Source organism: Dicentrarchus labrax, unplaced genomic scaffold (genome assembly GCF_905237075.1).
Source record: "Dicentrarchus labrax unplaced genomic scaffold, dlabrax2021, whole genome shotgun sequence".
Classification (NCBI taxonomy): Eukaryota; Metazoa; Chordata; class Actinopteri; family Moronidae; genus Dicentrarchus; species Dicentrarchus labrax.
The window spans coordinates 30,147,911-30,175,857 of NW_026136718.1; the positions used below are offsets into that span (position 1 = coordinate 30,147,911).

Genomic DNA, 27,947 nt, shown 5'->3' on the forward strand with positions numbered 1-27,947 from the left:
GCAGTAGATGGCGCCCCTGCCCAGCCTGCTCCGCGGCGCCGAGACAGCTGAGTCACACATACATTTAGAGCCAGATAAATAGATACTGTGCTAAAAAAAAGAGCGACTACAGTCAAGACATTGCCGTGAATACACCGGGTTTTTTTTAGCCAAACCGCCTCTGACTCCGCGTCGAAAAATGCTGACGATAACGCTGAAGACCCTCCAACAGCAAACGTTCAAAATAGAAATAGACCCAGAATTGACGGTGAGTAGAAGTTAACGGGGCTGAAGTAAACACGGTCAGGCCGGGAGGGCTGGCAAATAGACTGTAGCATACGGGAATGTTAGCTAATGTTTAGACATGGCCGCGATAATAGCTGTTTAACTCAACGAAGGAAACGGGCTACTTATTCTGCTTATTTGAAAAAGTAATGTAAGGTTAGTGTGACAAATATATGGTCAGACAAGTTAGCAATTCTGCAGGATCTTACAGTAACTGAGTTCACGTGAGGTAATGTAGCTAGAGGTAGCGACCGGAACTGAGCATGTTTACCTTCAAGATAAAAGCTCCACACGCATTTCAAACATGACCTGGGTATAGAATATTGAAACCAAAATGTGTTTTTATTTGCTAAATAACACAGTAGAAGATTTTTGGCTGACTTTACTTCTTCATCAGGATATTAATCGACAAGAGTGGAAGGGAGGCAGTTTATTTTGAGACCGACCGGAATATTGTTTGTACATTCTCTTAGCTTGACAGTGTTTGATTTGTTGTAGTGTCTCACCATGAATGACGATGCAATATTTGAAACCTCCCCTTTGTTAATGTAGTAGTGGAAAGACTGATTAGTAAATCTTTGTTAGAGAAAAGAATATAGCCTTTTGGAGTTTTCTTGTCATAGTAACACGCAGTATCTTATATGAGGTGTATTGAACTAATTATGTTTCCTTTGGTGTGTTATCATTAGCATCATACACCACAGTACTTAGCATTAAGCTGCTGTAAGTTAGGATAACATTTTTTGTTAAATGAGATCTTTTAATGGCGGTATTTTTTATATCTTTTATGACATATATATCACAATCACATCCCTTCTTTGTGCCACTGCTCTTTTTGTCTATTGTTTATTTTGTTCTTACTGTTTGGTTAGATACTAAACTGTATTTTGTTGTACTGGTACTTTCTCAGAATAAAAGAAAGTTGGTTTTTATACTTTGGCATTATTTGGAAAATTAGATTTCAAAATAAACGCAATACACCTTGCTTACAGTATTGCAATGTATCATAATATATTGAATGGTAACCTTTGTGATACATATCATATTGAGAGCCCTAGTCATTATAATTCCCCAGAGAGCTTATATTCTTCTTCCCAAATATGTTTATTGATTTCACACCAGTATTGTGGACAGTAAATAGTGATATTATATAGAATTTCAGAATGGACTCTGATTTGACAGACAGAACACATGAACCAGAACAAGAACACAAACCCACCTTTTTTTTCTATCAACTCCAACCCAACCCCACATTCATGAATCCACAGCTATCCCCTCCCACCCATATTCCCACGTTGCTCACACTGACCCTGGAATAACATTAAATAAAATGGGAAATATTATAAATAAATAAAATAAAATAAGTATTCATCAGACACTATTTGAAATTAAAGCTGCAAGCAGCGTTGAGCGGGACCTCGCACTCCACGCAACTCGGGACGTGTTGCAGCTGCGTCAAGTGCCGTCGCAACACGTGTGGACCATGACATGAAAATCTCACGTAAATCAGCTCAAAATCGCCATGCAGTGCTTACCTCCTGTTGCCAGTAGGTGGCGCTATCTCTATCTATGTCTGAATATTCTCATGTAGACGTGTTCAGGGTGGGACTCTTATCAAACACGTGAAGTTTCGTTGAGATCAGATAATGTACACTGAAGTTGTGAGGATGTGTTCAGGCTAGGACTGTTTCAGAATATATAAAGTTTATTGGAGATTGGACATTGCACACTGAAGTTATGAGTGCTGTTTTATGGCGAATCGGCTGAATTCGACAAGTCGTCACTGGCTAGCGGTTTGACGTACAGTCACAAATAGCTCAACTTTTCATCTAGTTTGTATGACCACAGAATTCAAAATGGCCGACTTTGACGGCACGCCACGGACACGCCCTTCAACGTACATGCACAAATAGCACAACTTTTAATCAGTACCATTTTTTGACTGTACTCACAAATTTTGAAGCAGAGCCGATAAATTCCCTAGGAGGAGTTCGTTCAAATACAACGCAAAATGTTTGCCTAAGTGAAAATGAAAATGAAAATGGCCGACTTCCTGTGGGGTTTGGGGTATGGGTCCAAGAGGCTTTTTTGTACATCTCGCCATGTTGCACGTGCCTACCGATTTTCGTAGATATCGGTGAAACGTGGCGCCGGGGATGCTTTTTTTTTGTCCTGTAGGAGGCGCTACAAACACGACAAACACGATTTTTAGTATGTGAGCTACAGGCACCACTCTACACGTGCCCTGTGAATTTCATATTCATAACTATTACGGTCTCCGCACAGTGATTTACCATGCCACCAGAGCGCCACCTAGTGGCGGCTTGTTGACACATTCTTTAGGGAGCCTCAGGGAGCCATTTGCACGCGTTGCTGAGATATAAACATCTTTATTTTAAAGAGCGCCACCTAGTGGCGATGGCCTGAAATTGTGCACGATGTCTAAAGAAGACATGAGGAACTATGGACCCAAGTTTGGTGTCAATCAGACATACCAATGTGGAGAAATGCTCCGCTTCCTTTTTTGACGAAAAATCCACAGGAAGTGTTTTTTTTATAATGTGCTTATTTTTTTTAATATCAAAATTCTTTGAATGACTTTTTTATAAGGACAGTCCCCACATGCTACATGAAAAAGTTTGTGCGAATCGGACAAAGCGCATGGGAGGAACACGGAAAAGTAGTTTCTGGACATTTCGCGCTCTAGAAAAAAAAAATCTAGGCGGAAGTGGGTGCGGCTTACATGGGGAGATTCAGCTCTATTCACCGAATGCGTGGATACAAGGTTTTTGAATGTGCGACAAACTATGCAGAAGTTATTAGCCTAAAGTCATTTTTTATGATAGTAGCGCCACCTAGTGGCCAACCCGAAAGCAACGCATAGAATATCCCCATTTTCACCAGGCCTGACGACTTTACCAAATAAAATTGAGTTTTCGTATATGTTCAGGGGGGCAAAAATGCAGTCAAAGGGGGCTAAAAATAATAATAGGTAAGAAGAAGAAACATAGCAAATACAATAGGGACCTCCAGCGGTCGCTGGCTCGGTCCCTAAAAAAGTATTTACCGGTAAGTAAACCTAATCTTTTCCAGTTTGATGTGGTACAGGATCGCCAGCTATTGTGTGAGGGGGGGAAGAGTGTGCTTCCACCTCAATAAAATGAGACGTCTAGCTAATAGAGTTAAAAAAGGCCAGAACACGCCATTTTATCAGTGGAAAACAGGGCTTAAGTAGGGATGTAAGAAAATATTGGAAATTATCATATGATGATATTTTGTTCTGTGATATTGTATGGATTCTCAAAAACACTATTAATTTTTGTGTTTAAACCCACAACCATTAGACTGCAGTGTTTTAACGTTAACTTAGGGCTATGATGTTGGATGTTACAGGGATACCGTACATACAATTACAGATCCCACTGTTCTGGTTACATAAAAATAATTTTATGCATATGGTAGTGTGTTCTTTATACTACTACTACTACTACTATACTACTTAGCGTGATACGTATCATATCAAATCAAGCTTTTTCCATTTGAGGCAGCTGGCCAAAATAAAGCCAATTCTATCAAGGCAGCACTTTGAGACGGTAATCCACGCCTTTGTTACCACTCGGCTGGATTACTGTAATGCACTATATGTGGGGGTTAGTGGGTCCTCCATCGCCCGTCTTCAGATGGTACAGAATGCTGCTGCACGTCTTTTAACTGGCACACGTAAACATGAGCACATTTCCCCCATTTTAGCCTCACTCCACTGGCTGCCTATTCAATTTAGGATCCATTTTAAAATTATTTTATTTGCTTTTAAATCCCTGAATGGTCTTGCCCCGCCCTACCTATCTGAGCTTCTACACCCCTATATACCCGTCCGCCCCCTCAGGTCAGATGATCAGCTGCTCCTGAGTGTGCCTAAAACTAAGCGGAAGCTCAGAGGGGACCGTGCCTTTGCTGTATCTGCTCCTAAATTATGGAATGATCTGCCTCTGCACATTAAACAGGCCTCTTCTCTGTCTGTTTTTAAAACCAGTCTTAAAACCCATCTCTTCTCTGTGGCCTTTGACACCTAGTAAGATGTCGACTTTATTTACTTGATTTATTTTTTGTATTTGTTATTTTTACTTTTTGATTGCTTGTTATTGCATGGTTATTATTTTTATGTATGTCTTTTCATTTTATTGTTGTATTATATGTTATTTTGCGCCTCATGTGAGCTGTTATGTCTTTTATTTATGATGTCTTATTTATTCTCCTGTACAGCACTTTGGTCAACTTTGGTTGTTTTAAAGTGCTTAACAAATAAAGTTGGATTGGATTGGATTGGATATTGCCAGATTCTTGTTGCTGTTGTCATGTTCATCATCATCAGTCACTACTATTAGTGTAGTTGTTGCTACTGTTGTTGCTGTGCACCTGTCTGTCTGTCTCTCGCTCTCTGTCTCTTTTTCTCTCTGTCTCTCTCTCTCTCTCTCTCACCCCAACTGGTGGAGGCAGATGACCACCCACCTAGAGCCGAAGGATCTGTCCTAGGTTTCTGCCTCTTAAAAGGCAGTTTTTCCTTGCCCCCGTCGCCAAGTGCTTGCTCATGGTGGTACTCTTGGGTCTCTTTAAATAATGTTATAAAGAGTTCGGTCTAGACCTGCTCTATTTGAAAAGTGTACTGAGATAACTTCTGTTTGAATTGGCGCTATACAAATAAAATTGAATTGAATTGAATTGAATTCTTGCCAATACACAGCCGTAGTCACAAGTGGCTCCAAATAGAGCTGTGAGGGGTTCAGGTTTAAGGTCCATGCAAAAAAGGTCCATAGTGTGCTGAATATTTGATGCCAGACATCAGTTAAGTTAGAGTATGGTTAGTGACAACTGTTTGCACCTATCACTGGAGTATACATCTTTACAAAATGGGCATCTGTAGAATGTACTTTAATATTGCAATAAGCTGTGCCTAGCACACACCAGAGAGTTTATATTAATGTAAATGACAAGTCAACAGAGCTGTTAACCAGTCATGAAGTGGTGGAGCGACATTAAGCCTCCATTTACAGAACATCAGCTTGTTGCCAACAGCTGTAGCCATCTTCTTATATTATTGATTAGACAGTCTAGACAGAAACCCCGGTAACCCTGGCTTAATATAGGTTTTGGTCAGAACACGTATTCTCTGGAGAACATCAACCTTTGAACAGTGAGACATGATGGTATGAAATTTCCCGCAACTACCATCAAGCCTTCTGCTGACCCTCTGCAATTATCAGTGATGAAGTGTAACATTTGGAGTTGTTTCAGTAGCTCTCCCAGTAATATCAGTGTTTCATCTGTCGTTGTCAGGTGGAAGCCCTGAAGGAGAAAATAGAGGAAGACAGAGGAAAAGATGCGTTTCCTGCTGCTGGACAGAAACTCATTTATGCAGGTGAGCCAGAGGATGAGTGACAGAGTTACAGTGAAATGTCATAATATACCAAGGCCTCCTGGTGGGTTTAATTGCCAGGTGTTCATAGGGACAACTCAACTGGAAATGTTTCAGTCAACTGTTTACTCACCTTTCAAAATCATTGCTTAAGATATATATGCCCCAGGTAACTTGGCTGTGAAACTAACCATGGGTGAAAATGGCTAAACCAACCGCAGTTTATAATGGAGCGGCTAAGAACTAAATTGCTTTCCGAGGTGTTCCACTTATAGAAAAGAATAGACAAGAATACTCCACTTCACTCTGTGGCCCCCACATCTTCGAATATTTTCTTATCTTAGAACACCTCAGGCTTAATTGCTCACTTAAAACCACATGGAACATATCGACTGAAACCACAGGAAGAATTCTAGAGTAGGAGGATATTATTAGTCCAAGGTTTGGCACCTAAACTTAAACAGGAGTGTGTGTCATATCTGTTGTCATTTACTGTTTCTGTTTGAATGTCACAGGCAAAATCTTAAATGATGACACCCCGCTGAAAGAGTACAAAATTGACGAGAAGAACTTTGTGGTGGTCATGGTTACCAAGGTTAGTGTCACTCGAGATATTTTTTCTTGACAACACTCTGAACTGAAATACTATTTTTTGTGAAGGGGCACACTGGTAGCTCACCTGGTAGAGCTGGTGTCCCATGTACCAAGGCTGAGTCCTTGCTGCAGCAGCCATGGGTTTGAATTTGACCTATGGCTCCCTCTCTCTCTCCCCCTTTCCTGTCCATCTTCAGCTGTCCTATATGATTGCTTTTGTCAATGGTACCCAGCACTTCCTTTTATAGATGTTTTACATTGGAAGCCTTCCAGTAGCTCAAAGAGAATCCCTCCCTGGAAGGCTTTGAAACACCTACAGGAAGTATAGAGTTTCTATGACGGTCAGTTAAGGACAGCTACAAAAAAGTAGAAAAGTAGAAAAGAAAGATAATTAGTAAATAAAAACATTTTTGTTTGTAGATCGCAAATGCAGACAATGCAGATTTCACCTACAGCACCCTTACCAGCCTGGTGTAGGTTGAGTGAAATGAATGATGTAGTTCTGCTACCTGTTTGGTCATCATATCCACACAACTAATGATTCATTTTCAAATGTCTTTTCAGCCTAAACCTGCCCCTTCTCCACAAGCAGCCCCTCAGCCAACTCCCCAGCCAACTGCAGCTCCAGCACCACCCTCAGCCTCAGACCCAGCACAAGCCTGTGGCCCAACACTAGTGCCCTCCACACCCACACACACAGCATCTGCACCCACACCTGCCCCGCAGTCAGTGCCTCCTTCTGAATCCCCGCCCCCAGCGGCAGAAAACACCACGCCTGCTTCTGCTGAAGCAGTAGCAGCCCCAGACTCAAACACTGCTTCGGCCTCAGATGCCACTCTAGCCTCTGCCCTGGTTGCGAAAGTTGATAAGACAGCTCTGACCTCGGTCCCTGCAGACCACCCCACCCCTGCTTCCCAGCCAGAAGAGAAGCCAAGGGAAGACCCTGAGAATGAACCGTCTGCCCCTGCAACAGTCCACCCCTCTGCCTCCAGGTTGGAGGAAACCTATCTTTATACATACACTGAGAGTTTAAGTCATTCTCTGGTTTTCCAAGAAACTTTCATAAACCTGGGTTAGCTAGGTCAGCTTTTATTGTGATAATGGGGAGCATGGTTTAGATGGATAATTTCTTACTGCATGAAAATACTTTACTGCTGCTTCTACTCTTTTCCTCGACTTTTCTCCTTTTCCACTCATGTTTTTTGTCACCTACAGAGAATGAGGATTATTGTTTGTCTTTAACAGAGCAGTATTTAGTGGTGAAAATCTTTTTCTTGTAATTTAAGAATGCTGCTGTAGCCGGATCATAAAACCCAGATGAGACTTTAACAATAAGACTTTTGCCAAGGTCCTGTTAGCAAGAAATATTAGTTGCTAGTGGCAGTGCAGTAGGGATGGCAATGTTATTATTGCAATATGTGTGTGTGTATATATATAATGCTCACTGTAATTGTTAGGGATTTGCAATGTTGATTTGAGTTTTTCTTTGCTCATTTCTCTCAAAGCCTCGTTGATGAACTGGGTCTCCTTGAAGAAGCAGCATCAATACTGGGTAATACCTTGTGTTTTTTCTCCCCTCTGTCATAAATATAAAACACCAATGCACTAGTTATACTTTGCATTTTCCTTTTTGCTTTAATCCTTAGTGCCTGGTGAGTTTGCATCAAAAATTGCACCCCTTGTTTTCAGTATGATAACAGCCATACCAGAACACACAGACATTGTACACTGACTTCTGGAATCAGCACAACTTACTCTGTCCAGTGACAGAAGTTTAGATAAAAGCCTCAGTATGCTTCAAATGAACTAGTTTGTATGATGCATCGTTCAACCAGTCGCTGTCTCAGCCTTCTCTTCCTCAGTGCATCCCACTGCCTCCCTGATCTCTCCCAAACAACTGTCTTGTTTGTGTCTTTTTAGTCTCAAATTGAGTAATTGTCCAAAGGGTTTAGTGGAGCACACTTAGACTGTCTGTTGGTGGTATTTTACTCAGTTAAATTTGGGTCCTATAGGGATCAAAAGAAGAAGAAGAAGCTATACTTTGTTAATCCACAATGGGGAAATTCTCTTTTCACTCTTTGTTTTACTCACACACACACACACACACACACACACACACACACACACACACACACACACAAAGAGTTGCACTAAGGCCTGAAATACAATCATGCACATGCAGGGCTTATGGACATAAATCAAATGTGGAGAGATGGTGGAGTGGTGGGCTGCCACGCAGCGGTGCTCCACAAGCAATTAGGGGTTGGGTGCTCTGTCTTGTATTGTCAAGAAAAATGTTCTACAAAGTGACTGGTAATCTTATAAATAAATCAAACAATAGCAATATTTGAGGATTTTCAGTCAGGATTTAGAGTTCATAACAGCACAGAGACAGCTCTGGTTAAAGTTAATAATGACCTTTTGATTGCTTCCGACAATGGACTTGTCTCTGTACTTGTATTATTAGATCTTAGTGCTGCATTTGACACCATTGACCATGATATTCTTTTACAGAGACTTGAGCATCAAATTGGCATTAAAGGAACCGCACTTAGCTGGTTTAGGTCATACTTATCAGGTCGTTCTCAGTTTGTACACGTTAACAATGAAACCTCCATAAATACTACAGTTAGTCATGGAGTTCCACAAGGTTCTGTACTTGGACCAATACTATTTACTTTATATATGCTTCCTTTAGGCAATATTATTAGGAATCACTCCATTAACTTTCATTGCTATGCAGATGATACGCAGTTATCTGTGGATCAAGCCTGATGAAATTAATCAATTATCTAAATTACAAACATGTCTTAAGCACATAAAATCCTGGATGAGCTGCAATTTTCTGATGTTAAACTCAGAAAAAAACGAAATTATTGTACTTGGCCCCAAAAACCTTAGAGACTCACTGTCTAAAGATATAGCTACTCTAAATGGCATTACCTTGGCCTCTAGCACCACTGTCAGGAATCACGGAGTTATCTTTGATCAGGACATGTCATTTAATTCCCACATAAAGCAGACCTCTAGGACTGCCTTCTTTCATTTACGTAATATTACAAAAATTAGATATAGCTACTCTAAATGGCATTACCTTGGCCTCTAGCACCACTGTCAGGAATCACGGAGTTATCTTTGATCAGGACATGTCATTTAATTCCCACATAAAGCAGACCTCTAGGACTGGATTACTGCAACTCTTTATTATCAGGTTGCCCCAATAAGTCGCTCCAATTAATTCAGAACGCTGCAGCACGAGTACTGACAGGAACTAGAAAAAGAGATCACATCTCTCCTGTACTAGCTTCTCTGCACTGGCTCCCTGTAAAATGTAGAATAGAATTTAAAATCCTCCTCCTCACCTATAAAGCTCTTCATGGTCAGGCCCCTTCATATCTTAAAGAGCTCATAGTACCCTATTACCCTTCTAGAACACTACGTTCTCTGAATGCTGGGCTACTTGTGGTTCCTATAGTCTCTAAAAGTAGAACAGGAGCCAGAGCCTTCAGTTACCAAGCTCCTCTCCTGTGGAACCAGCTTCCAGTTGTGGTTCGGGAGGCAGACACCCTCTCCACATTTAAGAGTAGGCTTAAGACGTTCCTCTTTGATAAAGCTTATAGTTAGGGCTGGATCAGGTGAGTACTGAACCATCCCTTAGTTATGCCGCTATAGGCCTATCGGGGGATTTCCCATGGTGCACTGAGCTCCTCTCTTCCTCTCTCTTTCTGCACTCATTCATGTTCCATTAATACATGTTACTAACTTCACTTCTTCCCCGGAGTTCTTGTGCTTTTCTCGTCTCGCAGGTTCTCATGGATCCTGGTGGAGCCTCCTGCCATGGTCCTGCTTGACTGCCATTGCTAATATTACTGATATTATTGTTATTATTATTATTATTGCTAGTATTATTATTACAGTTACTATTATTACTATTGTCACTGCTTATTGTCCCCAGTCGCTGTTGTATTCGTCATCATCTTCTTCATGTTCATCATCAGTCACTACTATTAGTGTAGTTGTTGCTACTGTTGTTGTTGTGCATTTGTCTCTCTCTCTCTCTCTCTCTCTCTCTCTCTCTCTCTCTCTCTCACCCCAACTGGTCGTGGCAGACGACCACCCACTTAGAGCCGAAGGATCTGTCCGAGGTTTCTGCCTCGTAGTTTTTCCTTGCCCTGGTCGCCAAGGTCTTGCTCATGGTGGTACTGTTGGGTCTCTGTAAATAATGTTATAAAGAGTTCGGTCTAGACCTGCTCTATTTGAAAAGTGTCCTGAGATAACTTCTGTTATGAATTGGTGCTGTACAAATAAAATGTAATTGAATTATATTGGTTACCATGATAGTAGAACTAGTTTATGCCACAAAGTAATTGTGGTGCAACTGAACTTGTAGTTACTGAGCCTCTAGTGTAGACTTTACGACATAAGTTAGGAGAGATACATAGCTGCTGCAACAGTGCAGGTTAATTAAAGGTCCAGTGTGTAACATTGAGGAGGATCTATTGACAGAGATAGAATATAATATTCATAGCTGGGGGCGGCTGTGGCTCAGAGGCAGAGCGGGTCGTTCCTTAATCAGAAAGTTGTGGGTTCGATCCCTGGCTCCTGGTGCCACATGCCAAAGCATCCTTGAGCAAGATACTGAACCCCAAATTGCTCCCGATGCCGTGCATCGGTGTGTGAATGTGTATGAATGTTAGTTTCTGTTCGATTGAACTTCATCACTGAGTGAATGTGGCACGAAGTGTAAAAGTGCTTTGAGTGGTTGGAAGACTAGAAAGGTGCTATACAAGTACAGGTCCATTTACCATAGCTATGTTTTCATTAGTGTATAATCACCTGAAAATAACAATTGGTGTCTTTTTGTTACCTGTTACCTGTTTTTGTTAGAATGAGCCATTTTATCTACAGAGGGAGTGGGTCCTCTTCTATGGAGTCATCCACATTGAACCTCTGTGTTTCTACAGTATCCCAGAATGGACAAACCAAAGGCTCGTTTGTACCATCAGCCTTTAGACTCCACAATGCCACAGCACCCAGTACCTCCAACCCCCACTGATTAAGACTGGTTTAACTTCAACCTACGACGCACTAACTATTTGCACATATCTATATCTTTAAATGCACATGTACAGTTTAGTTTTTAGTCATATGGAGCTCAAAATATTTTGCATACCACTTTACTGCATATTGCATATAGTGTATATATTTTTCATTATAGTCTCATATTTTCTATTATATCTTATAATATTTTTATTTTGTGATTCTTTATTGTACTTTTACACTTCTATTCTTTTTGCACTACATTCCCCTATTCTGCTGTGTCTGACTTGAATTTCTCCAACAGGGGATCTATAAAGGAACATCTTATCTTATCACTGGCTGTAGATAGGGCCTTTTGTGGGTTTTGCAGCCACCGTAGTTTCTCCTATATGCTTGGCAGACTGAGCAGTATTCAGTTGGTTGCATTCTGCAACTTCCCTGCCAGATGCCTCTAAATCCAACACACTACTCCTTTTAAAACATTCTGCATATTGCTTCAGGTGTTTTCTTTAGTATCAGAATAACCCAGCTGATTTCTTATACCACTTTCATACTAATTGATGGCAGATCTAACAAGCTGAACTTACTCTGAAAATACTTTAGTATGTTTAAGACATGTAGTGTTTAAGTCATCCAGCTTCCATTGACTCCCCCCTCTCTTTCCTACCTGTCTTGTTGTCTCCACAGTAACGGGACCAGCCTATGAGAATCTGGTGTCAGAGATTATGTCTATGGGTTATGAGCGGGAGAAGGTAGTGGCTGCACTCAGAGCCAGTTACAATAACCCAGACCGAGCAGTGGAGTATATACTCTTGGTGAGAATAGAACCAGCCTGTGTGCTTTATTCCCAGCCCTGCCTGTCTGCCACTGTATTCTACAGTGTGTACTAAATGTTTATGTACTGCAGGGTATTCCAGCGGAGGCCAATGATCTTCCATCTCAGGAGCCAGTTAGACATAGTGCTCCATCCAACCTCCTCACTCCTGCTACACAACAACCACGGCAGCCCCCAGCAGCCTCAAGTAAGATCACATCTTTATTTTCAACCACAGGAACTGTGGTCTAAATTATTATTATTAATAATTAATTACTTAGCCAAAGTGGACCCAAAAAATCCCCCGCTCTAGGGGGAAGTACTTGCACATAGGAGGATCGCGTTTGCTTAGTTGTCATCATGTGACAACTCTACAGCAAAGAACAACACGACTGAGTAGGTTCGTCAGATGCGTTGGAAAGAAACACAAATGGCCAAATTGGACTTTTAGTTCCTGAGTTTAGTTTAGAGACCCCTTAGTGCCTGGAACTACATTATACTCCTATTCATTTAGTATGACAGTAACATTGGTTGAAAAATGTTTCAAATGTGCTTTATCTGGTTACCCATCTGGTTATTTTGTCTATAAACCGACTCTCTGAAGATGTACTTATCACACTAAACAGTAACAGTAACCAGCCTGTCCCCTCCCCAGCAGGGCCAGTGTCTGGCAGCCAACCTGCCCCAGCAGGGCCAGTGTCTGGCAGCCAACCTGCCCCAGCAGGGCCAGTGTCTGGCAGCCAACCTGCCCCAGCAGGGCCAGTGTCTGGCAGCCAACCTGCCCCTGCAGGTGGAGGTTCTGTCTCAACAGGGAACCCTCTGGAGTTCCTGAGGAACCAGCCTCAGTTCCAGCAGATGAGGCAGATCATCCAGCAGAACCCAGCCCTTCTACCAGCCCTGCTGCAGCAGCTGGGCAGAGACAACCCGCAGCTGTTGCAGGTACTGCACCAGCACCACACTTCTGTGGCTTCTTGCCAGGGGTTAAAGTTAGTGAGGTAGGAAGATATCTTAGAAAACTGTTAACTGAGGAGTAAGGAAAAGAAGTCTGCGAGCCCAGGAAAAAAAATGTTTTAATGCGTGGACATTTTCTCAAAGATTGTCTCAAGTTTGAAAGGGCCTATTTGATCAGTTTTGCTGCTTTCTTACAATTGACTTAACTTAGTTGAGTGAGAAAAAATAACCACTGTGCCACACAAATCTATATATATTCTACATAATATATACACAGCCAGTTTAAATCATATTTAGAGATTGTGAATAAGGTTCTGCTACAAAAGTCTGACCAAATACATCCTCTACCATCATGGAGGTCAGTTTACCATGTCTGCTCTATAGCGCTCTGTGTCACTTTGGGGATGGGAACCCATGTATTAGCTGTATGCTATTACTGATATTGTTTGTATTTATTACTTGCAGCAAATCACGCAACACCAGGAGCGTTTTGTGCAGATGCTGAATGAGCCACGAGGTGGAGACACGGGAGGGGAAGGGGCCGAGGCCCAGGGGTCCCCGCACACCAACTACATCCAGGTCACCCAACAGGAGAAGGAGGCTATTGAGAGGGTCAGTTACCAGTGTGTATATGAAGTCCCATTGAAGTGTCTTGTTGTCTGTGCGAATAGGTACAAACTGGCTTTATTAATAGTCAGCTAAAGAACACAAACCTATGACATTTATTTCACTTTTCAACAAGATCTTGGACTGTACGGGAGGGGGAGAGCAAGGTGAGATTTTCCAGTAGTTAACTAATTGCGGATGGTGTCTCTCGGGCAGATTAAAGAATGAGAATAAAGTCATGCTCAGCACCTATTGTGTTGTTAGAAAGCCTTATTGTATTGATAACATAAGGTGTGGACTGCGACTTGCCGTTCTTTCTGGATGTCCTGATTTGAAGTCCTACTGCCTCTAGTTGCAATAGAATGAGGAGGCATTTAGTGCAAAATAACTCTAGAAAACTGTTGCTCTTGGCCCCTCCAAAATCAAATCTAAATAAAAAATCATGACTATTTTTTGCACTCAATTTGCTAGAGTTTGCTCGCTTGCTAAAGGGTGTGATGCAGCAACACCACTGTTTTAAAAAAACTGAATTGACCACTGAGTTAATCTGTTGAGAATTTGGTATATTCTTATATCCTGTTTTGCCATGTTTGCATGTATTCATAAGTGCGTGTGGCTTTACCAGTAACCGTCTCAGTCACAGCTGCATTGATGTATGTGTGTCTAACATGGACTTTTGTGTTTTGTTCCAGTTAAAAGCGCTGGGCTTCCCAGAAGGCCTAGTCATCCAGGCTTACTTCGCCTGCGAGAAGAATGAGAATCTGGCCGCTAACTTCCTCCTACAGCAAACATGGGACGATGAGTAACCACACATCACGTGACACATCACCGTCCAACTGAGGGCTGCAGAGTGGATGACAGTGCTGCACGAGGTCCCACAGGGAGGAACAAGGACAGGAGAGGAAGAGGACATTTTATTTCATGCCATGTGACTGTGGTCTGATGATGGTGATGATGATGATAAAGTTCAAAGTTAGCTGCCTACTTTTCCATTCTGCTGTGATGATCATCATAGGAGCTTACTCTGAGCTGTGCCTCACTGCTGCTACATCGTTACTGCTGCCGCTTGTGCCGAGTGATGTGCCCAGAGAAAGTCACGCCAGAAAATACGTCAGCAGTCTGCATCACCTTCACGGGCTGAAGGCTTTTATTTAGAGGGTTTCAGCTGCAGTCAGCTCTCAGGCTGCCGGTAGAACATGGTAGACTACTGTACATGCACAGTATATTCATCTCAGAGTGAGTGAATATACACATTCATTCACACTCATTTTCAACATGTGTGTATGCAAACCCTCCATGTTGGATTTATTGGAAAATGTGATGCAAACTGTTGACTGCACTGTTTGAGAGCTAGCATTGCTTTATATTAAAGTTCAGGTCCGACCATTTCTTCTGCTTCTTTTATCCTCTGAAAAAACATTGACTGAATGAGTCCAAACAGCACAAATGTGTGCTTCAGCTGCTGTTTTGACGTTTCGTTAACCATGCAGATGTGGTTTTATCAGTGGAACATGAAAACTGCATGGCGATTGAAATTGCTACAGGAGTATCTGAAACTTTATGGCCCGTTCCTACCAGTAAAAGATAAATTAAATAAAATGCTAGGAATGACAATGATTCAAAATACTTAAATGACTTAAATTTAAAGCTTCAGTAGGTAACTTTAATAAAAATAACTTTTTAGTTACAGTTGACTGTTGAGTCTCATTCTCAGGTCAACAAATACCAATGCTCGGAATGAAACTCCACAAAAAACTATATTCAAGGCTCCAACCCAAAGTGTCTTTCTATCTTTCTTGGCTCTGATTGGTTGTTTTCATTCAGGCCGAATGGATTCTTGCAAATGCCATTAGGAGCACTAGGAGGAACCTGACTTTTTCATAGACTATGGTCTCATGTGCTGCTGTCAGGATATAGTGAAAGTTTCAGCAAATATGAAAAAAGTTATTTTTAGAAAAGTTACCTACTGCAACTTTAAATCCAATTTTTGGCTAGAGTCCAGATTACAAGACAGTAAGTGAATGTCACTGTTTGAAGTTTTTTTTATTAGTTTTAAAATCATTTTGACTTTCTCAGAATTTTGCATTAGTATCTCATAATTTTGACTTAAAAATTAAAAAAAAGTTGACTTGTTGAATCATTTATTACTTAGTATCAAAATGTATTTACTTTCTTTATTTTGACTCACTGACTTTGACTTACTTCTGTGTCGGAGTATTTTTATTTGTATTATTTCCAACTGTTGCTTCTTTCTTTTTTGTTGATTATTATAATTTATTTTTCTTTTCTTTCTTTTTTTTGCAGAAATGGGCTTCCAAAATTTGTAGACATCCAAAGTTTGATCAAATCTGTCTGGGTGGTTGCACTCCATTTGGAACATTCAATCATAGTATTTTATCATTGCTTGTTATGTGGATTATGTGTGCTGTGGTATTGTGTTTAGTGGGAGAAGAGGGGACACCCAGATGCAGCGCTTTGCTTGTATTGCCATCATGGTCTTTTGCAGTGGTGGGTTTGTTTCTTTTCTTATTTTGCAGATGATGGTAACTGAAGGTTTATTGTGAGGTGCCACATAGCATGCTTTGTGAGTTTGACTTTTTATTTTAAAGAAAAGTTGTTTCCTTAGCTGGAATGTTCAAACATCGTCCACCAGCTACTTTCAGACAATCTGTTTTTGTTCAGTTTGTCTCATATCACATATTCTATGCATCTTAAAGCTGTAAGAGCCATTGCTCCTTCATGCCTTATGGGTTGTTAAAGACTTGAACATGTTTCATTTTACAAATGGTGTGGTAGTACAATATAGTGTTTCAGATATCTCACAGAGTGTCATCGAATTTAGAGTTTTAATTATTGATGATTAATCAGTTATTGTTTTGGTCACCTAAAGGGATTTTAGATAAGTGCTAAAAGCCAAAACAAAACAAATATTTTTTCAACTTTCAGCATGTGCTTTGCTGTTTCTCATTTTACTTCTCTTTATTGTGTTTGAACTTGAAATGACTGGAAGTTTTGTATTATATTGTAAATGGGGTCTACAATTTTGGGGAAAAGGCACTTTACTATGACAAATGCTGCTCTTTAGCTGTGAGGGGTTGTTGGTTGCATGAGATTGTTACAGTTATTTATAGCATGGCAGTGGGTTAGGAATGATGAAACCACCAGTGTGGTGTTGCTCTCATCTCAGTTTTTGTTTTGTTTTTAGGTTTATAAAAAATATAACCTTAAATACACCAGTTGAGGTTTTGCTGAATACTTGTGAAAAACGTATGTTTCAGCACTGTGTAAAATAAATGGCTTTTACAAAGTAGGTGAGGCAAGGTGATGTTTTATAAGGAATTAACATATTTTCACTGTGTCCACTTCTCAGGTAACTTTTAAAGCTGCAGTAGGTAACTTTTATTAAAGTTAAAGAATAGCATAATTTGAATTTGAATTTATTAGTTTGAAACTGAATTCCAATAAACTTGAAACTGAATATAATATTATGAATCTGGATTCACTTGCAACTGAAACTGTATTTGAGCCTCACTAAAAATTCAACTTTTTATGTACTTTCACTTTCAGTTTTCTCAATTCAAATTCAGTTCTCTAAATTCAATTTCAATCCACAAAATTCACTTTTAAGGTCACAGACGGGTCAAGGTCGTTCAGTAAGAGCAATCGAGTGCAGATGCACAGAGCTCGATCCGATACCGATAGTTATTGCGCTCCTTTCCCGCTGCTCCGTCCGACGGGTGGGGCGGGGGGGGGGTGTAGTGCCTTATGGCGCTCCTTTCCCGCTGCTTCTCTGTCCGACGGGGGGTGGGGGCTGTGCCTGGCTGTGCTCCGCGCTGTGACAGGAGCGGCACTCAAAGGCAGCGGCACTTACACAGCGACGGACAGACAGGTCGCCTTCGCAGCAGCGCGGACAGGACAGAAACTAAAGTATCGATCCCATTACACTGGTATCGATCAATATCAATACCAACGTTGGATCGATATATCGATATTTTGGATCGATCCGCCCACCATAACTGAACAGTGCCGAGTCGGCCGGAGAAAAAAGAAGACGTTACATTAGCTTGTAGGGATTGATTAATTCATGTTAAACTGTGATTTTAATCAGGACGCTATTTTTGGCTAGCGAAAAACATGCTTAAAACAAAATGTACTAACCGGAAAAAATTAACAGCCGACTCCTAATAAGTTTTTTCTATGTTGGGGCTCAAATTTACAGTGCAGTAGATAGAGTCACTCTAGGTTGATTGACAGGTCGACACAGACTTGTCAATCACAAGGTAGCCCCGCCCTTAAGCATACCCTGCTTTATCGTCTATTTTCCTCTAAATAGGATCGGAAGTTACACCTTTAAATGAACATCATGCTGTGTTGGAAAGGACTTGAAACTGACGAGATCTGACTAAGATCAAAAACTCATAAGAAAAATGTTTAATGAGATAACAGTCAGGTGTGAAACTTATTTTGCCATTATTTCTGATGGAACTGGGCTTCTTTATCCAGTGAAGTCGCCCTCTGCTGGCTGTTGGAAAGAATGCAGGCTTACTCTGCACTTGATTGCTTCTTCCTCAAGGACCTTGACCTCCCTGTGACCTTAAAAGTGAATCTTGTGGATTGAAATCGAATTTAGAGAACTGAATTTGAATTGAGAGAACTGAAAGTGAAAGTACATAAAAAGTTGAATTTTTAGTGAGGCTCAAATACAGTTTCAGTTGCAAGTGAATTCAGATTCATAATATTATATTCAGTTTCAAGTTTATTGGAATTCAGTTTCAAATTATACTATTCAGATTCAGTTTTTCAATACAGTTATTCAAGTTAAACAATACAAATTCAAATTATGCAATTCAAATTCAGTTTTTTAATGCAATTATTCAAGTTGAGCAATTCAGATTCAGTTCTAAATGATTCAAATACAGTTTCTACTGACACAAAAATCAGCCCATACAATTCATAACAGAAGTTATCTCAGGACACTTTTCAAATAGAGCAGGTCTAGACCGAACTCTTTATAACATTATTTACAGAGACCCAACAGTACCACCATGAGCAAGACCTTGGTGACAACGGCAAGGAAAAACTTCCTTTTAAGAGGCAGAAACGTCAGACAGAGGTGGGTGGCCGACTGCCACGACCAGTTGGGGTGAGAGAGAGTGAGAGAGAGAGAGAGAGGTAACAACAGAAGGACAGAGAGAGAGAGGGTGCACAGCAAAAACCATAGCAACAACTACACTAATAGTAGTGACTGATGATGAGGATAAACATAAAGAAGAAGATAATGACGACGACAACAACGATGGGGGACAATGAGCAGTGACTATAGTAATAATCGTAACTGTAGTAATAATAATATTAATAATAATTAAAGCTGCAAGCAACGATGGACGGGACCTCGCACTCCACGCAACTCGGGGCGTGCTGCGGCCGCGTCATGTGCCATCGTAACACGTGCGGACCACGACATGAAAGTGCTCACTAGATAGTATCTAGTGCGCACAAGATAGTACTAGATAGTATCTAGTGCGCACTAGATAGGTATCTAGTGCTCACTAGATAGGGATCTAGTGCGCACAAGATAGTATCTAGTGCGCACTAGAAACGTTTCATTTTTTTTTTTTTTTCCCCATGTCCCTTTAGGGGCTCCGTACCCCCTCACTGCAGTCATCACATATAATCAACAATGTGTTTTGCATTTTATAAGTACATTTCAGCTGGGTCTGATCATCCTGCTAGGAGTAGAACATGAAAGTATAAAACGTGATACTTCCTGTTGCCACTAGGTGGCGCTCTAACTATTACCGAATATTATCACATAGACATGTTCAGGGCGGGACTCTTATTGAACATGTGAAGTTTCGTTGCAGTCGGATCATGAACGCAGAAGTTATGACGAATCCCTCTTTCATGGCAAAGGTTTGAAACTGGATGCCACGGGACACCACGCCACGGGCACAATGTTGGACGACAAAAACTGACTGCACTGACCAATTTTGAAGTAGATCCAATAAAACCTGTAGGAGGAGTTAGTTAAAATAGAAGCCCTGAAATGCCAAAAATGTCATCACAGTGTGACATTCGTTTAAAATGGCCAAATTTGACGGCACGCCACGGACACGCCCTTGAACAGCGTTCATTCAGCACCATGTTTTGACTGTACTGACCAATTTTGAAGCAGATCCGATAAATTCCCTAGGAGGAGTTCGTTCAAATACAAGCCCAAAAAGTCAAAATGACCACAAAATGATGAAAATTAAAAATTGAAATTGCAGACTTCCTGTGGGTTTTGGGGGATGGGTCCATGGGTCTTTTATCATGATACACATGCGTAGCAATTTTCGTACATGTGGGCCTTACGTGTCTTGGGGGCTGATTCTGGGGGTCGTGGCTTAGACGTTTGGTAGCGCCCGTGCACGGGGACAATGTCATATCGGTATTTTAGCTACGTTTGAATTCTGTGCAAATTTTCATGCCATTTTGAGCATGTTGCGGGGGCCAAATATGCGGTCGAAGTCCCAGAGGTATAATAATAATTCCTAGAGGAACAACAGGGTCCTTGCACTTGTTAGTGCTCGGTCCCTAATAATAACAAGAATATCAGCAATGGGAGTCAAGCAGGACCATGACAGGAGGCTCCACCAGGATCCATGAGAACCTGCGAGATGAGAAAGCACAAGAACTCCGGGGAAGAAGTAAAGTTAGTAACATGTATTAATGGGACATGAATGTGTGCAGAAAGATAGGGGGAGGATGAGACGAGCTCAGTGCATCATGGGAAATCCCCCGATAGTCTAGGCCTGTAGCAGCATAACTAAGGGATGGTTCAGGACTCACCTGATCCAGCCCTAACTATAAGCTTTATCAAAGAGGAATGTCTTAAGCCTACTCTTAAATGTGGAGAGGGTGTCTGCCTCCCGAACCACAACTGGAAGCTGGTTCCACAGGAGAGCAGCTTGGTAACTGAAGGCTCTGGCTCCTGTTCTACTTTTAGAGACTATAGGAACCACAAGTAGCCCAGCATTCAGAGAACGTAGTGTTCTAGTGGGGTAATAGGGTACTATGAGCTCTTTAAGATATGAAGGGGCCTGACCACGAAGAGCTTTGTAGGTAAAGAGGAGGGTTTTAAATTCTATTCCGAATTTTACAGGGAGCCAGTGCTGGAAAGCTAATTCAGGAGACATATGATCTCTTTTCTTAGTTCCTGTCAGTACTCGTGCTGCCGCGTTCTGAATTAATTGGAGCGTCTTAATGGACTTACTGGGGCAACCTGATAATAAGGAGTTGCAATAATCCAGCCTAGAAGTGCATGGATTAGTTTTTCTGCATCCGTCTGTGGCAGGATGTGTCTGATTTTTGCAATGTTACGTAAGTTAAAAAAGGCAGTCGAAGATAACTCCAAGATTCCTGACACTGGTGCTAGAGGCCAAGGTAATACCATCTAGAGTAACTATATCTTAAGACAGTTAGTCTCTAAGGTTTTTGGGGCCAAGTACAAGAATTTCGTTTTCTTTCTGAGTTTAACATCAGAAAATTGCAGGTCATCCAGGATTTTATGTCCTTAAGACATGTTTGTAATTTAGATAATTGATTCATTTCATCAGGCTTGATTGATAGACATAACTGGGTATCAAGTAATTATTGTAGGTGATTTTAATATTCATGTGGATGTTGACAATGACAGCCTTAGTAATGCATTTATATCATTAATAGACTCAATTGGCTTCTGTCAGAGTGTAAATAAACCAACTCATTGTTTTAATCACACTCCTGTCATTAATGAGACATACCGTGTCATTCTAAGAATGATCTTAGCCTTAAAACACACCTTGTTTTATCATATGGCATTGATATTGAACATTTAATAGTCTTCCCACATAATCCTTTCCTATCTGACCATTATTTAATAACTTTTGAATTCATACTATTAGATTATAAGCCATTAGGCAAAACTTCCTACAGCAGATGTCTATCTGACAGTGCTGTAGCTAAATTTAAGGAGGGGATTCCTTCAGTGTTTAATTCAATGCCATGTCTGAATTTAACAGAGTCCTATAATGACTTTAGTCCCTCTGAAATTGATAATCTTGTCGATAGTGCTACAGGCTCACTACGATCAACATTAGACTCTATCGCTCCTATAAAAAGGAAATTATTAAAACATAGGAGACTAGCACCTTGGTACAACCACCAAACCCGCCAGTTAAAGCAAATAGCTAGGAAATCTGAAAGGAAATGGCCTCTTCCAAATTATCAGAATATCGCTCAAATTGGCAAGATAATCTTAAAATTTATAGAAAGGCCCTCCGTAATGCCAGAGGAGCCTATTACTCAGCACTAATAGAAGAAAATAAGAACAACCCTAGGTTCCTCTTCAGCACTGTAGCCAGGCTGACAGAGAGTCACAGCTCTATTGAGCCACATATCCCCATAAACTTAAGTAGCAATGACTTCATGAGCTTCTTCTATAATAAAATTATTACTATTAGAGAAAAAATTAATCACCAACTGCCATCAACAGTTACCAGTGGCTCTCCAAGTTCAGGGACTTCTGTCAATGTAAACTTAGATATATATTTAGACTGTTTTTCTGCTATCGATCTTCATCAGTTAACTTCAATCATTTCTTCATCGAAGCCATCAACCTGTCTATTAGACCCGATCCCAACTAGGCTGCTTAAAGAAGTTGTTCCCTTAATTGGCACTTCTTTACTGGATATGATTAATCTTTCTTTATTATCAGGGTATGTACCACAGTCCTTTAAAGTAGCTGTAATTAAACCCCTTCTTAAAAAGTCCACTCTTGACCCAGGGGTTTTAGCCAACTATAGACCGATTTCTAACCTCCCCTTCCTCTCTAAGATTCTGGAGAAAGTAGTCGCCAACGAGTTGTGTGAATTTCTACATAACAATAGTTTATTTGAGGATTTTCAGTCAGGATTTAGAGTTCATCACAGCACAGAGACAGCTCTGGTTAAAGTTAATAATGACCTTCTGACTGCTTCTGACAATGGACTTGTCTCTGTACTTGTATTATTAGATCTTAGTGCTGCATTTGACACCATTGACCATAATATTCTTTTGGAGAGACTTGAGCATCAAATTGGGATTAAAGGAACCGCACTAAGCTGGTTTAAGTCATATTTATCAGATCGCTCGCAGTTTGTACATGTTAACGATGAATCTTCAATAAATACTACAGTTAGTCATGGAGTTCCACAAGGTTCTGTACTTGGACCAATACTATTTACTTTATATATGCTCCCTTTAGGCAACATTATTAGGAATCACTCCATTAACTTTCACTGTTATGCAGATGATACGCAGTTATATCTATCAATCAAGCTATTTTTTTTTTTTTTTTTTTTTTTTTTTTTTTTTTTTTCTCCCCCCCCCCCCTTTCTTTTAATTTTCCCCCTCCAAGGTCTTGCTCATGGTGGTACTGTTGGGTCTCTGTAATTAATGTTTTAAAGAGTTCGGTCTAGACCTGCTCTATTTGAAAAGTGTCCTGAGATAACTTCTGTTATGAATTGGCGCTATACAAATAAAATTGAATTGAATTGAATTGAATTGAATTGAATCTGCATAGCAATGAAAGTCAATGGAATGATTCCTAATAATGGTGCCTAAGGGAAGCATATATAAAGTGAATGGAATTGGTCCAAGCGCAGAACCTTGTGGAACTCCATGACTAACTTTAGTGTTTATGGAGGATTCATCGTTAACGTGTACAAACTGAGAACGATCTGATGAATAGGATTTAAATCAGCTTAGTGCGGTTCCTTTAATGCCAATTAGATGCTCAAGTCTCTGTAATAGAATATGATAGTCAATGGTGTCAAATGCGGCACTAAGATCTAATAATACAAGAACAGAGACAAGTCCATTGTCAGAAGCAATTAAAAGGTAATTATTAACTTTAACCAGTGCTGTCTCTGTGCTGTGATGAACTCTAAATCTCTGACATTAGGAGCTAGGAGGAGCCAGAGGAACTTGTTTTTTTCACAGATGATCTTTCTCATGTACTACTGCCAGGATATTATTAAAGTTTCAGCAAATATGACAAAAAACTTCATAGCAGCTGAGTCACGGGAGCAAATGTTTAATTAATCCATTAGTTGTTACCTATTAAATTAATTTTGTTTGATAATCAATTAATTATTTTGAATATTTGTTTTAAAGAAATAAAAGTTCAAATTCTCAGATTTTAGCTTCTCAAATGTGAGTATTTTCTGCTTCCTTTAGTCGTCTATGACAGTAAACTGAATATCTTTGGGTTGTGGACAAGACATTTGAGGACGTCATCTTGGGAAACACTGATCAACATTTTTCACCATTGTCTGACATTTTATATAGGAGCCTGACTGATATATTGGCCAACACTGGCCTATCGCAGAAATATTAGTATCATTAATGGCTCATAGCCTATGTCATCCTATATGTGCCAATATGAAACAGTTTTTCTGTTATATAATGCAAAAAAAGGGTTTCAGTGATTAGTTAACCCTTTTTACAGTACAGTACTAATATTAAGCTATTTATTTTAATTTAATTTATTCTTTATCTTCTCAGTGTACATTTCTGGAATTGGTAGACAGTGAAGCCTATATGTTAAGTTAACGTGTTAAAGAATATTTTACTTTCTTATCTGCTTAAGAAAGCGGCCTTCTGAGTACATTTGTATTGTCAGATTGTTGCAAAATCGGTGTAAAATTCCTGCTCAAAAAAGTCGCTATATCGGTATTCAGAATTTTCCGCCTCTAAAATTAGTAAGGTATCGGCTCAACCAATATTAGTCAAGCTCTAATTTTATCGACCGACCAACTAATAGATTTATTGACAGATTAATGAATAAGCCTAATAAAAATCAGCGTTAGTTGCTGCCCTAGTCATGAATAAAGTTCATTCCATAAACAAAGAGTAAATAAAAGGTTTCCTTTATTGTGAACTTTTTTTTTGTAACTAGGATTCTACACAGCACCAGACACCAGGATTTGGAATTCTAATTCTAATAATATATAATAATATAATATAATAATATAATAATAGATGTTGTGACATAAACTGCAAAATTGTTACAGCACAGCCGCAATAAAAGGTAAAACTATTTAAACTGTAATTATTTGCTTGTAGATATTTAGGCCGAATTAAATCTGTTCCCAAAACGACAAATCAAAAGTGCAAAACTGTCTTTGATGAAGTTCATTATTTGGTAGATAGTGTAGTTAATATAAAATAAGCAGATTTATTAATAGGAGTTCAGTCTGCAATCTGCTCTCGGACTGTGAGGCACAGGTTTGTCCGCTAAGGGGAGTGTTGCCGTGGAGAGGGAGGGTGGGTGCGTTCCCGCAGCAACAGGGAAGATGGCAGCTCTCACATCTCTTACCCAGGTAAAGATGCAGCAATTTACAACTGTACGCTTGAAATTAAGGCTAAGATCATTCTTAGAATGACACAGTATGTCTCATTAATGACAGTGTATTTTAATTTCACTTGGCTTTGAAATGTAACTGAAAATAAGGCAGTCTGTTAGTCGAATAAGGCCTATTGCAGGACCGTTAGGTAGCGGGCTTGTTAGCCTCAGCTGGCATTAGCTAGCCGTGTAGCTATTTACCTACGGTATAACAGGCTGTTAACTCACTAACTACAAATTTAAAGATAATAAGCGCCACGGACACTGTATACAAAGTTGGGGTAAAGCTGGCCTGCGCCCCTATGTGTTTGAAAGCATCAGAAAGTGTGATAACGTTCAGCCCTTAAGCTAGCAAACCTTAGCTAGCCTAGCCTTGGTGTCCTGTAGTTAGTGTGAGGCTGGGGATAAAAGGATGCAGGCTATACAGTAGGCTAACCTCAGCAACCCTGGGCTGAGATTTCATTAATAATAATCATGCTGATGTGAGTTTGCACATTCGTCTTAACTAACGTTCACCGGTAGTCGAGGTAATGTTGGGGCTGATGAGCACCCGGTACCGGTGCTGCGTTTACGCAACAGTCCTATAATATGACAGTAACATATGTAACAATGCAGCTTGTTTGTGATTTATATCTTTGTTATTGATTGTGAACTGCAGGGCTCGAGGGCTTTAATCAAAATCGAAATTAGCTCTAAACGAGTATTTGGATGAGTTATTATTCTGGGCATACTAACGTTAGATATTTATTTCAGCTCGTTCAATTAACTGAGGGTGGTCATTTTAAAGATCGCCTCAAGACCTGTATTAAGACATCTATACAAAAAGTCTGCTTGGAACAATGATGTGTGTCTGCTATGTTCTTTCTGCAAAAAAGTGTAATTTCCACATTAAAATCCTCAAAAATTCATCTACTCCTTCTACCTTAATACAAATTACAGAAGCAATTCAATCATTTTTTTTGTAAAAGCACCAATTGTAAATTTGTGAAGCGCCAATTCATAATAAAAGTTATCTCACGACACAGGTCAAATAGAGCAGGTCTAGACCGTACTCCTTATAAAAGTATTTACAGAGACCCAACAGTTCCCACCATGAGCAAGCACTTGATAACGGCAGCAAGAAAAAACTTCCTTTTAAGAGGCAGAAACATCGGACAGACCCCAGCTCTAGGTGGCAATGTAAATGCTGTTCATTTCTAAAGTTTTCCTGCTGGACACAAGATGTCTCCTACTTCACTGTAAAGTCCATTCTCAGTGGATGTGAACTGGTGGCTTCAGGTTTCTACATCACACTGTACAAGTTGCATACTGGACCAGGACTGACTTCCAAACTATCTGTGACGTCACAAATCATGCTGGTAGGCCCCGCCCCTTAAAATCTGATTTCCAATGAGCACAGAGAAACTTTCCACTTTCAGAAGTTGAATGTGAAAACATCCTTCTAGTGTCAAACTCTGTACATACATCATTCAAACATCACACTGTGGGAACAAGAAGAAACACTGAGTTCTGACAGGAGGGGACTTTAAGTTGGATGTAAAAATTAGAATACACTGGTTACATGTTCTCAGTAGTTGTAGCTGAAGCAACCTCAGTTATAGAGAGAAATGCATGGGGTTCATTTATAGTGAAATAATATTCTCTCTCTGCCACAGTTGTCAAGTGGGAACCCTGTATATGAGAACTTGTACAGACAGGTAAGACGATGAGCCAAAGTATATTGCCTCTAAACTTAAACCTAAACCTGAAACTATGAAAGAGATGCCCACATGTTTGAGGGAGATTTTAATATGCCACAGTGCACTCAGACTGATGTTTGCGTTTGCTCCAAGGTGGATCCTGGGAACACAGGGAGAGTAGGACCAACAGAAGCTGCCTTGTTCTTAAAAAAGTCTGGACTCCCTGACATTACATTGGGAAAGGTAAGTAGTGGCAAAAGTTACACTGTTTGTTTTCTGCATAGTGGCTGATGGTGTCAGTGTTACTTCACACAGAGCTGGAGACGTGTGTTTGTTTCATACAGCAGGTGGCTGCTGCTTGTGGATTGTCAGTGGACTGAAGGCCAACCTCTGGTCTGTGGATATGCCAGTCTGTGTCTGCTGTCAGCATTGTTGAAAACTCCAGAAGAGTAAACTTTGCAATGCCCATAAGAGTATAATAGTCAGATCACTGTGTCTGTACACTATTGACACCTATATTGGGTAACAGTAGATCAGATTACTTTGTCTTAACTAAAAGGTGTTGCTTGTAGTTACAGACCCACCAGTTCCGCAGTTCCAGGTTTCAGTTGCAGGTCTTTAAGGTCATTGTTTTGTTTCTGCACAAAAGCTCTGATAAACCCACTGTACACTACCAGCCCAGCTCCAAACAGCACACAGGCACAGTTGGGACTAGCTGGTGAACATAGTGGAGCATTTAGATTAAGATGGTTTTCTCAGGAGTTGGCAGAGACCAAACCAGAGCTAAAAGAATAGTGAATGTTGGACTTATTAATGTGTTAAGGGGCAACTGCTAACATGTTATGCTGTATCAACTTTATGTGCTGGTAACGTCAGTGTTGTGTGTTTACAACAAATATTGCAGCTTTAAACAACTACCATGTTTGTGATTTGTGAAGTTAAAGGCCTAGGATTTCCCTAAGGACTTTCTTTAGCCAAGGTTTAAAGGTTTTCGTTTGTGGATAATCACCTGAAAATAAGAATCATGTTTTTGTTAGCTTAGATAGGCCTGCTCGTATGTTCTGCAGTTTCGCAGCCAACGTAGTTTCCCCTACACACTTCACAGCCTGTTTTATCAAATACAGCCACAAGTAGTGTTCAATCTCACATCTAGATGCCACCAAATCCTACACACTGGAC

The 27,947-nt window shown here is 40.3% G+C and overlaps 3 protein-coding genes across 21 annotated transcripts in view; all 3 read left to right on the plus strand.

Moving 5' to 3' along the window:
- The first annotated feature begins 4 nt into the window (after positions 1–4).
- rad23ab (RAD23 homolog A, nucleotide excision repair protein b) lies at positions 5–16,992 on the plus strand. Of its 7 annotated transcripts, none has more exons than XM_051377825.1 (10): positions 5–247; positions 5,599–5,680; positions 6,193–6,272; positions 6,836–7,263; positions 7,777–7,823; positions 11,999–12,126; positions 12,219–12,333; positions 12,781–13,064; positions 13,542–13,688; positions 14,375–16,992. In XM_051377825.1, exons 1-10 carry the CDS (start codon positions 179–181, stop codon positions 14,486–14,488), a joined length of 1,494 nt encoding a protein of 497 aa, XP_051233785.1. In that variant the 5' UTR covers positions 5–178; the 3' UTR covers positions 14,489–16,992. The 7 variants fall into 7 exon arrangements, with proteins under 7 accessions (XP_051233785.1, XP_051233786.1, XP_051233787.1 ...); XM_051377826.1 differs by having other exon boundaries at positions 12,784–13,064; XM_051377827.1 differs by having other exon boundaries at positions 12,814–13,064.
- An 8,005-nt stretch (positions 16,993–24,997) lies between these two features.
- The window catches only part of LOC127350793 (epidermal growth factor receptor substrate 15-like 1), a 66,531-nt gene continuing 63,581 nt past the window's right edge, over positions 24,998–27,947 (plus strand). For 12 of the 13 annotated variants that reach the window (XM_051377786.1, XM_051377777.1, XM_051377781.1 and 9 more), the window contains exons 1-3: positions 24,998–25,066; positions 26,745–26,786; positions 26,922–27,011. In XM_051377786.1, coding sequence (XP_051233746.1) covers positions 25,040–25,066; positions 26,745–26,786; positions 26,922–27,011 — 159 coding nt within the window. In that variant the 5' untranslated portion in view covers positions 24,998–25,039. The remainder of the gene's footprint in view (positions 25,067–26,744; positions 26,787–26,921; positions 27,012–27,947) is intronic. The other variant, XM_051377783.1, reaches the window with a different exon arrangement.
- The window catches only part of LOC127350659 (epidermal growth factor receptor substrate 15-like 1), a 30,715-nt gene continuing 27,807 nt past the window's right edge, over positions 25,040–27,947 (plus strand). Inside the window, exon 1 of the mRNA XM_051377478.1 lies at positions 25,040–25,066. Within this exon, the coding sequence (XP_051233438.1) occupies positions 25,040–25,066 (27 nt within the window). The remainder of the gene's footprint in view (positions 25,067–27,947) is intronic.